Consider the following 15,249-nt stretch of genomic DNA (forward strand, 5'->3'; position numbering starts at 1 on the left):
CAGTTCTGTCAACTGCTTCCTTATCTCAGCCAACTCCATTGGGGACATTCTGTATGGAGCCTTCGAAGTAGGCTTTAATCCAGGAATCAATTCGATTTAATGATCAACAGCACGCCTTGGTGGAAGGGTCTTAGGCAGTTCTGGAGGCATCACATCAACAAACTCCCCCCAGCAGTCCAGCCACAGCATCTAGAACTTCAACATACTTGTCCTACTTCATTTCAACCAATGCAGCCAAGTAAGTCATCTTACCCTTCTTCAGCCCATGCTCAACCTGCATGGCTGAAATCATTGGTCCTTTCCCCTTGTTAGTCTTACTATTTCCTACCCCACGCCTCACAGGAACATAGCATGGCTGCTTCTCATCAAGGATTAACAATACTCCAATGAAAGGCAGTAAGGCAGCCTTTGCAGCCACCAGAAATTCATCACCCAGAATTACATCAAAATCTTCTAATTCCATGACTAGGAAATTCACCTTTCCTATCCATTCGCCCACCTTAAACTTCACTCCATAAGCAATTCGCAACACAGGTTTTACTTCTGAGTTTACTGCCTTGATCTTGCTCAGGCTCTTGCTCACTTTCAGACCAAGACTTTGGACCATCCGATCAGCAACAAAATTGTGGGTAGCACCAAAATCAAGCATACCCTCAGCCCCATTCTCGTTCATCTCCACCTGAACATAAGACAAACCCCTAGAAGTGCCTCCTACACGTAGTGCATTCAGCAATTACAAAGGGTTCACTCTGCTGGGAACTTCTTCATTGGACTGCCCACTACCATCTTCAGCAATCATGGCATTAAACTTCTCACACTTTAGATAGTCTCTTGCACGATGAGGGCCATTGCAAATGAAGTAGCCAGCATTAAGCTTAGGCTGTTCTTTGCTTGGTTGAGAGGTAGAACTCTCTCCCTTGTTCTTGTTACCCCACGTTTTCTTCTGCTTATCCTTCTTCTTGCCATCCTTCTTCTACTTGTCTTTACCTTTGTCCTTGGACTTATGTTTCTTCTCATCCCCACTGGGCTTACTGAACTTATAGTCCACTAAGGCATCTGCAGCAGACATAGCAGTAGGCAGATCACACACTGCCTACCTTTTTAACTCCATCTGTGCCCAAGGCTACAAGCCAGACATAAAATTGAACAATTTGTCCTCCTCTAACATGTTATTGATATCCAGCATCAAAGAACTAAACTTCTTGATATATTCTCTCATTGTACCAGTCTATTTCAATTTCTTCAAGGCGTCTCTTGCAACCCAAGCATTGTTGGTAGGCAAGAACTGGTCCTTCAATTCCTTCTTTAAGGCTTCCCATGAGTCACTTTTCTCTCTACCAGCATCTGCATTATCTTTCACACGAGTTCTCTACCATAACTTGGCATCTCCTGAAAGATACATGCTAGTAATCGTAACCATCTCTTGGCTAGGCACCCTAGCAGCCTTAAAATATTGCTCCATATCCCATAGGAAATTCTCCAAATCCTTGGTATTCTTGGACCATTAAAGGGCTTCAGTTCAGGCACCTTCACTTTGGTGGCCAGTTCCCCCTCCCTAGGCAAGCCACTCATTGCTCTTTTCAACAGAGCAATCTCTGTTTCAAGTTGGTGTTAGGTCTCTCTTGCTGCCTGGTTCTGGGCGCCAATTGCAGCAGCCAACTCTTCAACACGATTTAACACCAATTCCCTCTGTTCTACAAGATCATTCCTCACTACAGCAGTTTCTATAGAGATAGCACCTAGTCTGTCACACACAAATAATTGTTCCCCATCTGCAGGAACTCCAAGTATGGTCTCCACGACTGTTAATCTCGCCTTCATGTCCGAAGACATTGCAACTTGGGACAAACCTGGCTCTGATACCAATTGTCACAAGGTTAATTTTTCTCTTTAAATTTTTTGCCTGTGATGGCACTAAGCCCACTGACTTAGTCTCAGCCAACACTCCACACTCACACATTGCAAGAACACTTAGAACAGTTTTATCAAGGAAATGCGCACACACATAGTATTTACAGGGCACCAACCCCAACCTTTATTACTCAATATCAAGTACAAAGGAAGCCTGGATAATACACACGAAATTCTCTAAGCAAATAATACACACTCTGCTGTTGACAGCCCCAATAGCCTATGATAAATATACAGAATAAATTGTCACAGCAGTTACTACCATGTAACTGTCCCTTGTCTAGGACTTGCTGCCACATGTGGTCTAACTTAGGACACCTTCACCTGATACTATCTTGGCCTGCCTTCCACGTTTCCAACCCCTACACAGCATGTTTGAACATCCACAAAGCCAGGAAACGTTTGGTAACTGCCGATAACTGCTGCTGCACACTCTACACATGCCAGTCCATTACTCAGCACATCATCATGGGGCTTCTGCCCATGTTCCAACAGCCCACACATAATAGTTTTACCACGTTTTAGAAGCCTTGACCCTCTACCTAAGCCCTTCTCATCAGCATCACAGCCTACATAACATGTCCATCAACAGCACACCAAATAACTGCCATCAACCCATTCATACAAGTCCATGCATTTAGCCAGCACCAACCAGCACAATGTCTTGCACAGCATATCATCATCACAGCAGCCCAGCACTACCTTGCACCCAAGTCACTAAGCCCACATATAAAGCAACTACTAACCAAGCCATCATACCATGCAGTACCACGTAGGGTCAGCACCACCTGCTGCTGCCCATCATCAACAATCCGTCTCTGCCCACCATGGCCCTCCTCTGCCATGGCCTTGGGGTATCATGTGAAGCAAGGTGCCTCCACATGCTACCCCTCATCATGCTCATCAATCTGAATCCAGCAAGGAGACCAGGCTTGTCCCCCTCAAAGAGCAACTAGGAGCTTCACTAGATAGGCATGAGGAGCCATTAGTGTCTTGAGAAAACATTGAGCCATGTGACTGGCCTGATGTTATCCTAGCACTCCAATTCCTCATGCCATCATCAGCAACTTGTAAAGCTCCTAACACCAAGCACTTCCCTCACTATTCACAGTGTCTCTATAAGATTATGTCATTGATAGCATCTTGTGTTTTTAAGATTCACTTCACTAGCATTGTCTCTCTTATCTATAATGTTGTCCCTGCTACTTCCACATACAAAATCCCTTGGCATCAGTGTCACTAAACCACTACAAAACTTAATCAACCGCTGCCATCATATATCTTCTCCAACCATTTTTCAACAAAATCAACCAGACAACAAATCCTCAATCTCTAGAGTGTTGACCCCCTTTTTTTGGCGCCCATTTCTCATCAAATCAAATACATTACCACTCGATTTTTCAAGTTGAATCTGAATTTGCAGTCCGTTACATCAAAAAACTTAACATGCATCAAAACAACGTAAGACACCCAATTTCATCGATTCACGACATATACCATTATAGTTAATGGATCTATGCTACGAGAAGTTTCATCAAAAGGTATCCCGTATGGATAAATGTCACTGTGAAAGTTATTAAAACAGTCATATTAGATGGTAAAACACAAATTGGGTTAAACAAATGTTATGATATTGGCAAAGTGACACTCATAAGATTATCACCTGATTTCTTAACACATGCACTCCATCAATTAAAGGGTTGCTTCAATAATTCAAGACTACACATGAAACATGGAACTTCTTGGTACAACACTAACAGACAACTTGTCTTGCTAATCAACATCAATACATGACCACTCATTATCATATGTGAAAACAAAAAGACTAATTTATTGTTTAGATTCATTCACAAATGTCTGATGTTTGGGACCATTTTACTGCTAAGATTCTTATATTTAAACTAGCACATCTTGATGTTTCCAATAGCAATGTCTAGGGCTTAAATCCCCCCACCCCCAACTATAAAATTATCTCAAAAAAAAAAACATTTGTTTGGAATGAATTCACTTATCTGAGCTAGAATGGGATAGTTCCAAGGATAGCAAGAGATTTCTCCAATATCGTGATGCTTACTGTCTAACATGGTGCTACACTTTCCACACTTGATAGTGCAATTAAGAAGTTGTATTCGAAGAAAAAAGCAAAAAAATTAAAATTAAAATAAAATCATACACATCACTATGACTTTGTTTTAATTGTTCCATCCTCATTGTTTTCTACAGCAAAGGTTTTTTTTGGCACATTCTTAGCTGATCGAATTCCTACCTGTGACAGATCCCTTGATCTTAGCAATTCTGCTATCTACCATCATTACTATAAAAGAAGGGACATAATATTCAAAATTGTTGGAAGCAGACCTATGTTAATTCCTGATGCTCTAAAGCCACTACTACACCTCCTACTTCATCCTCTGGCTATTGTCCCTTTAGGCCTTATAGATACATTTGTTACATTCATTACTACTGATCTAGATGCACTCTTCCTAGTTGTATCTTTCCATAATATTCATTATTTTTCCATTCTTTCAACCAGAATAGATAATTCCCTTTAGCTCATTAATTTTGCGTGTTGTAACCATATGACTTGAAATCTTTTTTCTTTTTCTCACAAAAATATGTTGCCTCTTATATTCATTAAAATCACACTACCAACAATTACCATGTCTATCACTCATTCTAAATCCATCACTACGCCTCAAATGCCACTTCTTGACACTTTTCTTGCTCTTAATCTTATTCATAACTTATTATATGTAGGTTAATTATGCGAACTTTTGACTTAATCTCTTCTTTTATCAATATAGTTGTAGGATTCTCACACAAGGAAAACCGTTGGGGTAAGCCTTAAAGCAGAATGTTTGTTTGAACTTTTTCTTCTCATCTACTCTTTGCTTCTAATACTACACCTATTGTTTTTTGAGTCCCTATATATATGAAACTCTAGATTAGGTCACACCTCATTATTTTGTCTTTAGCCTTTAATTTCTCACGGCCGTTTAGAGTCAGTCAACTTCAAATCTTTTCATTGTATTAAATATCAACTTCGAAACTTAACCTTATAATAATAATGAATCTTTTTCATCTATTCCATTTGATCTTATCAATTCTGATATTTAGAGTCCTCCTAATCTATTATAAAGAATGATTTTATCATCATGCAGTTATCAAGCTTAATTTTCATTATTTAGTCAAATACATCTTGCTTGTACTCAAAAAGAAAAATATTGCTTTCAATATTGAAATAAGCAAATAAACTCTAGCTAAAATGACAATTCCTTACTTTGTAAGATCAAAACATATTAGATGCATGTGTAATTTATCAATAAGAAACATAATAATCAAACATTCAATATTATCAACTCTATCTACACCTATGACAATCACTCATTGTTTGTAGAGTCTAGAAATAGGTTAAAATTTAACCCAAACTCATGTGGCTAAATCAAAATACATTATACCTAGAATCTTCTTTGTTCTCATTTACTTTTTTTGGTTTTGATGTTATTTACCCTTTTTCGGTTCACCATAGTTGAGTAACTAAAAGCACCCAAATTAATGTTAATAACAATACTTACTAAACTAGTTTGCATTAACTATATAGTGTCAAACCATTTCCACACCCCCCCCCCCCCACAAAAAAAACCTCTTCTTTTTTTTTTCATCATTAAGAATGACAATGAGTACAGACTTATATAACCCAGTCCACATTTTAAATAAAATATCGATATCTATTTAATGGTTGGTATGGTATAAACTGCCAGTACCAGTACGATATATACCATACAAGCCTTCTTTTTTCATTATTAATTATAATGAAGAGTGCATGCCTATGCAACCCATATTTTATCTAGTATTTTTTTTAGGATTACCAATACCAATTTAATGGCTGGTACAACATACACTGTCAATACCAGTACAATATTGACCCTCTCTCTCCATTTTTAAAATTACCAATGCGGTATTATCAAAAATAAAATAAAATAAAAACATTACCCATGTTTTATGTATCTCACCAAAAAAAAAAAAAAAAATTGTCAGTAAACCAATAAGCAATGAGAGAATTGAGAGCTCTATGCGTAAAATATTAATGATTTTTTCATTAAAAATATATAACATAATGATGGTGCCAATTTTTGTCAGCTTAAAATCTGTTATTGGGCGTTACAGCAAAGCAAAAGAGGATCAACACCAGCCATCCAATCCTGCTTCGGACGTCAAGGTAACTGTCTATGAACCACTCTTTTCCTCCACAAGTTTTCCTGCATTAATTGAGGCATCATATATTATATATACTGGATATTTTTCATGGTCTGTTCCAAGAGTTCACAAGAGAAACAAAACCAACAATAAGAAAACTATATTTCAATGTTCTTATTTCTCTTCTATATCCACAATATGGCATGTATTTTGTTGGTTTCAAACATCCAAGGGATAATATAAAATTTGTTGATATGTGAAGAATAAAGGATAAATAGGAATTCATAAACAGATGCAAACAAAACAATTAAATTTAATACAATAGATGCAGATTAAACAGCCAATAAAAATCCTCGTTATGTTGGCAAATATGTGAAACATTCAGATTAAAATTCAACTTGGGTGAACTCTCCAGTCTTATCACTTTGAGTTAAACTTGAGATGAGAATTGAGATGTTATTGGCATCATTTAGAGTTCTAGAGTGTAGGCCAGTCATCTCACCATTTCAAATGGAAAAGTTCACTACCTTGGGTTGGATGGAGCGGCACCTAACATATATGGTGGTTAATGTCATCCTTTTTCTTTTTTGAGAAAGTGGTTAATGTCATCCTAGTGTTTAGAAATAAGTGTTGATGATAATAATTTGTTTCAAAGGAAAAGCAAATAATGCTTCACCATGCACTTGCCAATAAAGCTCAATCTGGTGGTCCATTTCCTGTAGAATAAAGCTAGTTTTAAAAATATGAAGAAGCTAGGGAGACTTCATTTTAGGTAAGCAGGGGAGGAGGAGGTGGGTTCGAACCATAGACAGAATACCGCAAAGGCTACCATTCCCACTGAACCATCACTTGACTCAAGCTAAGGAGATACTAGCCAATCTAATCTTCTGAATTCATTTATGACAATGAAAATATTTAATCACCATATCAAGAGGTTGTGAAACATTATGTTTAATGACTGTTCCTTTTGTTATTGTCCATTTAGTAGGAAAGATTTGGAGAGACTAGGAAAAGTTAATCAAAGTATTCCACTATTTGGTACAAGAGAAGATGGGAAGGGAAGAGGGAGGGGAAGGTTACTTTCCACCTAGGCTCACACTATCTTATCCACCCAATAATGTATGGAAGATGGGAGGGACAAAAGGAAAGGGATATGTTGTGAGATGTGTTAACAAATGTGCTCCTTATTTCCTAATCCCAATGGGATGAAATTTCCACTGCATCACATTGATGAGAATTATTATAATTATAGTGATGCACTGCGACTCTTTAGATGGACCTCGTTTGATTTTCACTAATATAAAAACAATTTTATTAATTCAAAATGAAATTTAAAAATTTCAGTACATCACAGACACTGCTATTGCAACCCTCATCTAATCTACTTGAGTTACAAATTTAATCACATTAGTATATCGTCAATACTGGTTTCTTCACCAAATCCAGGACTACATCCCAGTGTTTGTCAAGATCTTTTGTGTGAATGTATTGTTGTAAGAATTGTTTCAATCTGGTGATGCCTTCAAATCATTCGTAGTAATTACCTTGTGATCCACATAAACAACTGGTGTATATTCAACATCAGTGTAAATGGAAAACTAAATGATCTGAATAACAATGGTGAAGACCAAAATCCATGAAAACTTCATGAAACTTGTTTGATGGAGGGACACTGGAGCGGTTGCCCATGGACATTTATATACTTGCAATTGAGTTGGGGCCATCTGATGCAACTTGGGGAAAGGTACATGAATAGGCGTGGAAGATAAGGAACTTGGAGTCATAAAAGGGATAGAAGGTGAAGGTAACTCTAATTGATGTTTAAACTAGCTCTGGAGTCATAAAAGGGATAGAAGGTGAAGGAAACTCAAATTGATGTTTAAACTAGCTCTAGAGAAATACGACAGTGGCAAAACATAACAAACACATTCAAAAACTTTAGGAAAACATGGAAGACTGTAGAAGAAGGAAATAAAATGGAGTGAGGAGGCACTCCATCAAGAATGGTACAAAACATCCTATGGATGAGATAACAAGCAGTCAATATTTGTACTGCATTAATCTAGTCAATACAGTCATGTGGTTAAATTTAAATGAAGAACTTAAGGGTTTGTTTGTTTGAGGGTGAAATAGGATAGATGAAAAACTTTGGAGAGAAAGGCTGGGTTTTGATTCAGCTTTTGTGTTTTCAGCAGGTTTTTTTTTTTTTTTTTTTTTTGAGTCGGTTTTGTTGACTTTTCCACAGTGAACAGTGCATTCATGCACTGTTCATAGACCCACAAATTCCATTTTTCAGCAACTTTTTCATTAAAAATGGGTCTCACGATACTATTCACACATTTAAAAATTATTTTGTTACAGTGTTTTCAGTTTTCAGTTTCAACAAAATAAATTCTATCCAAATAGACTCAAAATAGGAAGGAAATTTTTTTTGAAATGTGTTTGGTTTTCTCCTCGGACCCACCAAAAAGTTCTCTCCTCCGAATGGGTAATGGAGAGAAAACTCGGAGAGTAAGCAATGAGCTTCCAAAAATACCCCTCGTGTTGGAATTCACCTTCCAAGTCTCCAACGTGTTAGCCTCTTTTTTCTTTTTCTTTTTTCCTATTACTAACATGCTAGTTTCCTTTTATTTTTTTTTTTTTTTCTCTTCTTTTTTTTTTTTCCTTTGATTTTTTCTCTCTGTTACTAATGTGCTGGCTTCCTTTTTTTCTTTTTTTTCCTTTGATTTTTTCTCTCTATTATTAACATGTTGGCTTCTTTTCTTTTTTTTCCTTTTCTTTTTTCTAGACGAGTAGCTTTCTACTTCTTTTTGTTTTGTTTTGTTTTTTTTTTTTTTTTTTTTTTTTTAAGAAAACTGCTTTGGGTTAATTTTCTTATGCTATTTCTTTTTCTTCTTTTATTTTTACTTTAATAAAGTGTCCATCTATACACAATTTTTTTTTTAAGTATAATGTATTACTTTTTGTTTTATTTAATAAAAACATAATGGCAAATTTATACAAACTTTATTTTCAACTAAACAAAAAAAATTTTCATCCCTCCACTTTTCCACCCTCTCAACCAAACACAAATGAGGGAAACTAAAATCTTTCCTATCTTCCTACTTTTCAATCATTTCTCAATTTTCTATTCTCCCACTTTTCCATCCTCTCAACCAAACGGACTTTTGGTTCCCTAATGTAAGATATCTCAGAAATAGTATCTAAATTTTATCCCCTTTGGTTTGTATCAGTTGAAAACCAATCAAATCAAGTCAACCTGAAAGGGAACTAGGTTTTGGCTTTGGGTTAACCTGGACCTAGGTTGACTCGAGTCAATGCCCGTCAAAATTAGGTTTTAGGGCATGGATCTAGGGTGTCTCAAGTTTGAACCAGTCGTAGTGTTGAGTTGGAAGTGGGGTTTTGGTTCTGGAAATGCTAAGCCCAAAACCCAAAAAGAGAACTTTGAGCCCAAGCCCAAATAGTTTAGCTCAAGCCCAAACAACTGCAAAACACTCCAGACACCCAAACAAAAGGTTGTGCTATCCTTATTTATGATAGGGAAAAACCAATACCAAAAACCAAACAAGGGTCTTTCCTGCTAACTCTAGCAAGCAATGACACCAATGACTCAAAAACTTCTGACAACCACCGTGCCAACATAGAAATGGGTCATTTACGACCAAAACACAGAGACGTGCACCCTGTCTCATAATGAATTACCAGAACAGTGCCAAAAACCACCATAAACCTCCACAAATAATAGTAACTATTTATAGTTTACCAGGATATATTGATTTCATGCCAAAAGCCTTGTAGCTAAATTGACACCTCCCCATGTACAAAGTACTTGGGGGGTTTTGGGGGGAAAGGATTCGAATTGCAGGGTTAGCAGCATGTTGTAATTATTTCTCAAAAAATGATATATTGATTTCATAGACAGTTTATCATTCCTAGTATAATTTTCAACGTAACCCTAACAGCATGATAACCTAGTCCCTCTTCATTAGTTATTAATTCCAAATCCTGTATTATTCTGTCAGCGTCAACAGCAATTCTTTCTCAAAAATCATGTATAGAATTTCTCCATAATGAGGATCATTTGACCATTATAGAAAGGCTAAGAGTTATAATATAACGCAAAAGTGTAGGCCTAAAAGGGCAGACTAATTAATTTGCAATACAGCACCACTGTGGGTTCTTACCCTGTAATATGCTCTTAACCCTATTTCCAGCCATTATCACTACTAATTTACAAGTAACAGATCAGCATATAGATGATCAATATACTTTTGGAATTTAGATTATTAGACTGTATATTACAGTAATATATTTATACAGTATTCTAAGTTTTTTTTTTTTTTAATCATGCAGTCCCACATAACTTGGATTATATTCCATAGACTAATATTGGTTTTCTACTTGCTAGTTTTGGCAAAGGGAGGCGGCAAACTTGAGTCAACAACTGAAGTACTTGCAAGAATGCCACAGGTACAATCACTCAATGCTTATATTAAACCATACATAGCAACTGGCATTTGGAACATGGAATGCACAGGATTTAGGTTTAAATTAAATTTGATTAAAAGAGTGTTAGTTAACCAAAAAATAAAAAGATAAACCAAAGGCAAAATATGAAATGATAATGGCACTACTGCTACTGCTATACCAGATTATGAAGGATTGGGTTGGGCAGGCAGATGTAAAATCATGCTCAAACCGAGGAATTACATTCTCAATCCTAGCCTAACCCCAACAATTCATCCAAACTCAGCTCACGCTTAAACTAGCTTTGCTTTTTGTAGTCAACCAGTAGTTCCTCCCTTCATTTGCTTCTCCTAGCAACTTAGAATGCTTGGCATTCTGTGCAAGTCAATCTTTTAGGTTTGATTTTTCTTAAAAGGAAATCTTATAGGACAAGTCACTACTCTCCTCTACTCTCTCTAAGGTTGTGTTAAGAAGGGGTTGACCGGAGTTGGGCCAGAAACCATGGGTTTAGCTCAGGTTGGGCTGAGTTAGTCAACAAATTTATATTCCAAAATGTTAACACAAGTGTTGCGAGGATGACTAGAATACTCTTCAAAGGCACTCATAGTTCAAACTACAAGATCATTTCTACATTTCATTGAACATATTTTTAACTGGAATGAATGTATTACCATAAACATGCATTGGTATAATGACATTAATATGAGCTCAGGCTGCAGAGACCATAGCCATTTGCAAAACGACTGTGTCAGGTTGAGGAATCATAACAAAACACAACACATGCTAGAACCACCACCCAAATAAACCAGGACCTAAAGAGTGACTTCTGTGGCTAGCAAGACTAGGAATGAGTTATGGAACAGGCTGCTGTATCTTGTTCAGCTCATACAAATGTATATACTTCAATGTCATTTTATGCTCCTCACAACACCTTGCCGCCCATTACATTACTGCCAAAATACTTTTTATTATAGCACTTGAAAGGCACATTTAATTGAGCAGAAACCAACAAGATTTTCAACCCTCTGAAAGAAAAAGCATAGAATCTGACTGACAAAGAATATAAAGTTCTCATACATTCATAAATAAACCACTTATACTATATTTTACAGACATTAGCTATATGTTGAAGTCCATGGCTTCTAAAACACATCTAACAACGCCTTTGACAGAAAAAGATGATGCAATGACGGAAAATTAAAATATGGTCTCTCCAGCACAACATAGTATAATATATCTAATTTAAGAAAACATACAATGAGCTTCATGGTACCTGCACTTAATCTACGATACATGCAGGCAATTGATGGGTGAAGAACTTTCTGGTTTGAGTGTCAAGGATCTACAAAATCTGGAAAACCAGCTGGAAATGAGTTTGAAGGGTGTCCGAGCAATGAAGGTATAAGAAACTTAGCTTTACCTAAATTTTATCCAGCAATCCTATGTTCCCAAATAAATACTGCATCCATGAATTTTTACACAGCTATTCTTTTTTTGCAGGAACAACTATTAACTGATGAAATTAAGGAACTAAACCAGAAGGTTTTCAAGCAATAAATGGCTCAATTTCTTCTAATTTATTTTTAGGGGCTAATTCCACTTTAATCGGCTAACCTTCTTTCATTTCATTGAAGGGACATCTGATTCATCAAGAAAATACAGAACTCTACACAAAGATAGAACATTTTCGTAAAGAAAATGCAGAATTGAAAAAGAAGGTATTGATCTAGACAACCGTAAATATACATTTTCCAACTTTTTTTTTTCCCAATATTTGAGAGCATGGTTTCGGTGGAGGAAAGAACAAACCAAATTGAATACCATTAAGCCAGCCATAAGGCACATGGCAGTCATATTGAAACTAGTGAACGTTAAGATTATTGTTCTAGCCCAGTTTAAAAGAAGTTTTGCATCTTAGGTTTATCGAGCAAGGAATGTGAATGAAGCAAGCTGTTCTAGTTCTCCATACACTATCAGCAATGAATACGATCTGCATGCAAACATCCGTCTCCAGCTAAGCCAGCCTCAACCTCAAAATGATGAAGCACCGGAAAAAGCAATGGAACTCGGGTATCTCCTCAATTTATTGACATGCTATATACAATTTAAGAGTTTTAAAGAAATTATTTCTTATATAAATTCTACTGTGTGACTGTCTTCTCAAAACTGCAACAGATTACAATTGCATTAGTAAATCCGTTTGACAGCTATGAGTGGTTCCATCTGAATCCCATCAACAAGGTGACTAAAATCTTCAAAACTCTGGGATTTTATTATTCAGCACTTTTAGACACGACTTGTAATGAAAACTTGGAATAGAAACTTCCTTGGAATTTGCCACAACTTATAATCCAAACCAGCTATATATGTAAATTTACACAACAATGGTAAAGCATTACAAATGGCATGTTTCATATTAACAGTCTAAAAGTTTGTGTGATCTTCAACTAGACTATTGTTGATAATTGTGGAACCTGTATCTATTTGGTCGAGATTATTCCACATCTCAAACTAGAAACTCATATTGGCCATGACATTTCTAGTAGCATTAGTTTTTAACCCTTTATTGAAAATTTTGGGAAAATATCAAGTAAAAAGGAAAAATTAAAGCAAGCACATGATTTAAATTTATGGAGCACGCTCTTTAACTGATAACAAGTAACTGAAAAATGTCAGAAAGGCTGTGTTTTCTGAATTTGTCAAGCTTCATTTATAAAGCTGTAACCAAATCAATGCAGTTAAAAGGATGTCCAAGCATACAGAAGCATGCAGGATAGGCTGCCCTTCAGACACAGGCATATGCCTAACGCAGAAGGAAAATTATAAGCATATAAATTATTGGTGGTATACCAAAAAAGCAGGGAACTGTGCGCATTCAACCATTAGTCTTAAGAATTCTTGGCTGAAACATGCTTTTTGTCCCTGAAATATGGTCCAAGATAGATTTTCATCCCCCAAATTTAAAAGTTAAAATTTCATCGTTCAAAATTTTAAAAGGTATCAGCTTCATCGTTCTGTCCATTTGTCATTAAAGGAAATGCATACACCACAGATGAAGTGTTAACATGACACATTTAAAAGCTGACGTGAACTTGAGTAAATTTCACGACAGATGGAAAAAATAATGAAATCGATAACCTTTCAAACTTTTTAGGAATGAAATTATAACTTGTTAAAGCTTTGTTTTTGTTTTGGGGGGGGGGGGGGGCATAAAAATTGAACTTCAACCAAATTTTCTTTATTCATAAATTTCACATTAAAGTGTGCCCTCTCAAAGCATTATATTGACATGAAATGTCAGCCATAGTCAAAATGGATTAGACAACAGCATTTATTCATCATAACTTGTGGAAACATGAACGATGGATAAGACAATAGCATGTAGTCATCATAACTTGTGCTAACACTGTGTCAAGAATAACACTACTGGATTATTTTTCTCAAAGGGGGAGAGGGTGGGGAGGAAAAAAAGATTAGAAGAGAAAAACCAACCTTTATGGCTGGAAGAAACACTATCAGGTGCATTGCACCTAATTTTATAGCATTGAGAACCATCCAAGTAATCTCATGCAATCTGCCACTGCATACTCAGCAATTTAACTGTACACTTACTTATTACTATTAGTGTCCCAATATTATAGAATATTAATGAAATAAAATACCCAAGAAGTGCAAGATTCCCCATGACTGTCATACCTTACTGCCCATGGCCTGGTCCATCAAAGACCACAGCATTTTAGTGCTTTGTGCAAAGAAGCTTAGGAAGTCCTTTTGCACGTGAAGTGGATGGAGGCCAGCATTTCTAGCCTTGGGACTCTGAAAAGATTCTTTACAGTATCCACACTGTTTTTATTTGTTACCGGCTGGTCAGGGGATCCCTTGGCGTGTGTGTTGAACAAAGGCCAAGGTTCATGTCTTTGGCATCTTTTTCAGATTCGTTTAAATTCCTCTTTCACTGTCAAGGTTCATTGAAAAAGTCACCAGTTAAACTTTGTCTGCAAATAAAAATCAGGTGACAAGGAAAAAATTACACTTTCAACTATTTGTGAGTATGCAAGCACAGAGGTGTCAATAGAGAAGCAATTTGCATCATCGTAAGTCAACTTAAAGAATGCATGCTCCCATAATGCACATTGCATCTGTATAATGAAATCATACACACTGCAGGATGTCAATGAGAAACAGCATTGAACGTTATGTATTATTTGGCAGTTTCTTTCTCACACGCTGGGGCTAGAAAAATGTTATCTGGAAACATTGGCTAGTATATATAACCAAGACATTCTACTTGGTTTGATCCTATGACAAATCAGTTGGAATTTTTTTGTTTATGATGCATTTGGCACTCATCGAAACAAACTGCTTGTTTCGTTGTGGTCTCAAAGGACATCTGAAGTGCCGATGGCTGATGATTTTACAATAAACTCTTTAAAGAAATCTGGTATAAGCTTTCAAGGGAAAGTTTGAGGAAGCGAAGCTCTTAAATGAATGAAGTAAACTATAACAAAAGTTACTTTATATCTAAAGTAATGTGCCCCCAGCACAATAAAAAATTGCAGGGCAATCTACTGTTGCAACCAGTCATGTAAGTTTGTTGTCAAAAAATCATAGCCAAAAGATCAAATATTGCCCTTCATGCCATTATTCAATGCACCCACAAAGTTGATAGGTTTT

The 15,249-nt window shown here is 36.4% G+C and overlaps 1 protein-coding gene and 1 long non-coding RNA gene across 13 annotated transcripts in view; one reads left to right on the top strand and one right to left on the bottom strand.

Annotated features, from left to right (window-relative positions):
* Nucleotides 1-13,528, top strand: part of LOC115969246 (MADS-box transcription factor 23-like) — a 27,012-nt gene extending 13,484 nt beyond the window's left edge. Inside the window, exons 3-10 of one of the 2 annotated variants that reach the window (XM_031088854.1) lie at nt 4,716-4,748; nt 6,052-6,130; nt 10,517-10,578; nt 11,875-11,974; nt 12,076-12,117; nt 12,210-12,293; nt 12,494-12,645; nt 12,751-13,528. In XM_031088854.1, coding sequence (XP_030944714.1) covers nt 4,716-4,748; nt 6,052-6,130; nt 10,517-10,578; nt 11,875-11,974; nt 12,076-12,117; nt 12,210-12,293; nt 12,494-12,645; nt 12,751-12,766 — 568 coding nt within the window. In that variant the 3' untranslated portion in view covers nt 12,767-13,528. Of the gene's footprint in view, nt 1-4,715; nt 4,749-6,051; nt 6,131-10,516; nt 10,579-11,874; nt 11,975-12,075; nt 12,118-12,209; nt 12,294-12,493 lie in introns of both variants that reach the window. The other variant, XM_031088853.1, reaches the window with a different exon arrangement.
* The window catches only part of LOC115969247, a 24,036-nt gene continuing 14,753 nt past the window's right edge, over nt 5,967-15,249 (bottom strand). For 5 of the 11 annotated variants that reach the window (XR_004086904.1, XR_004086905.1, XR_004086906.1 and 2 more), the window contains 2 exons: nt 14,068-14,530; nt 5,967-6,170 (listed from right to left, as the gene is read on the bottom strand). This is a non-coding gene — a long non-coding RNA (uncharacterized LOC115969247). Of the gene's footprint in view, nt 6,171-11,182; nt 11,526-11,848; nt 11,927-14,067; nt 14,571-15,249 lie in introns of those variants that run through there. The other 6 variants (XR_004086903.1, XR_004086899.1, XR_004086900.1 and 3 more) reach the window with 6 other exon arrangements.

This window comes from Quercus lobata, chromosome 11 (assembly GCF_001633185.2).
Source record: "Quercus lobata isolate SW786 chromosome 11, ValleyOak3.0 Primary Assembly, whole genome shotgun sequence".
NCBI lineage: Eukaryota > Viridiplantae > Streptophyta > Magnoliopsida > Fagales > Fagaceae > Quercus > Quercus lobata.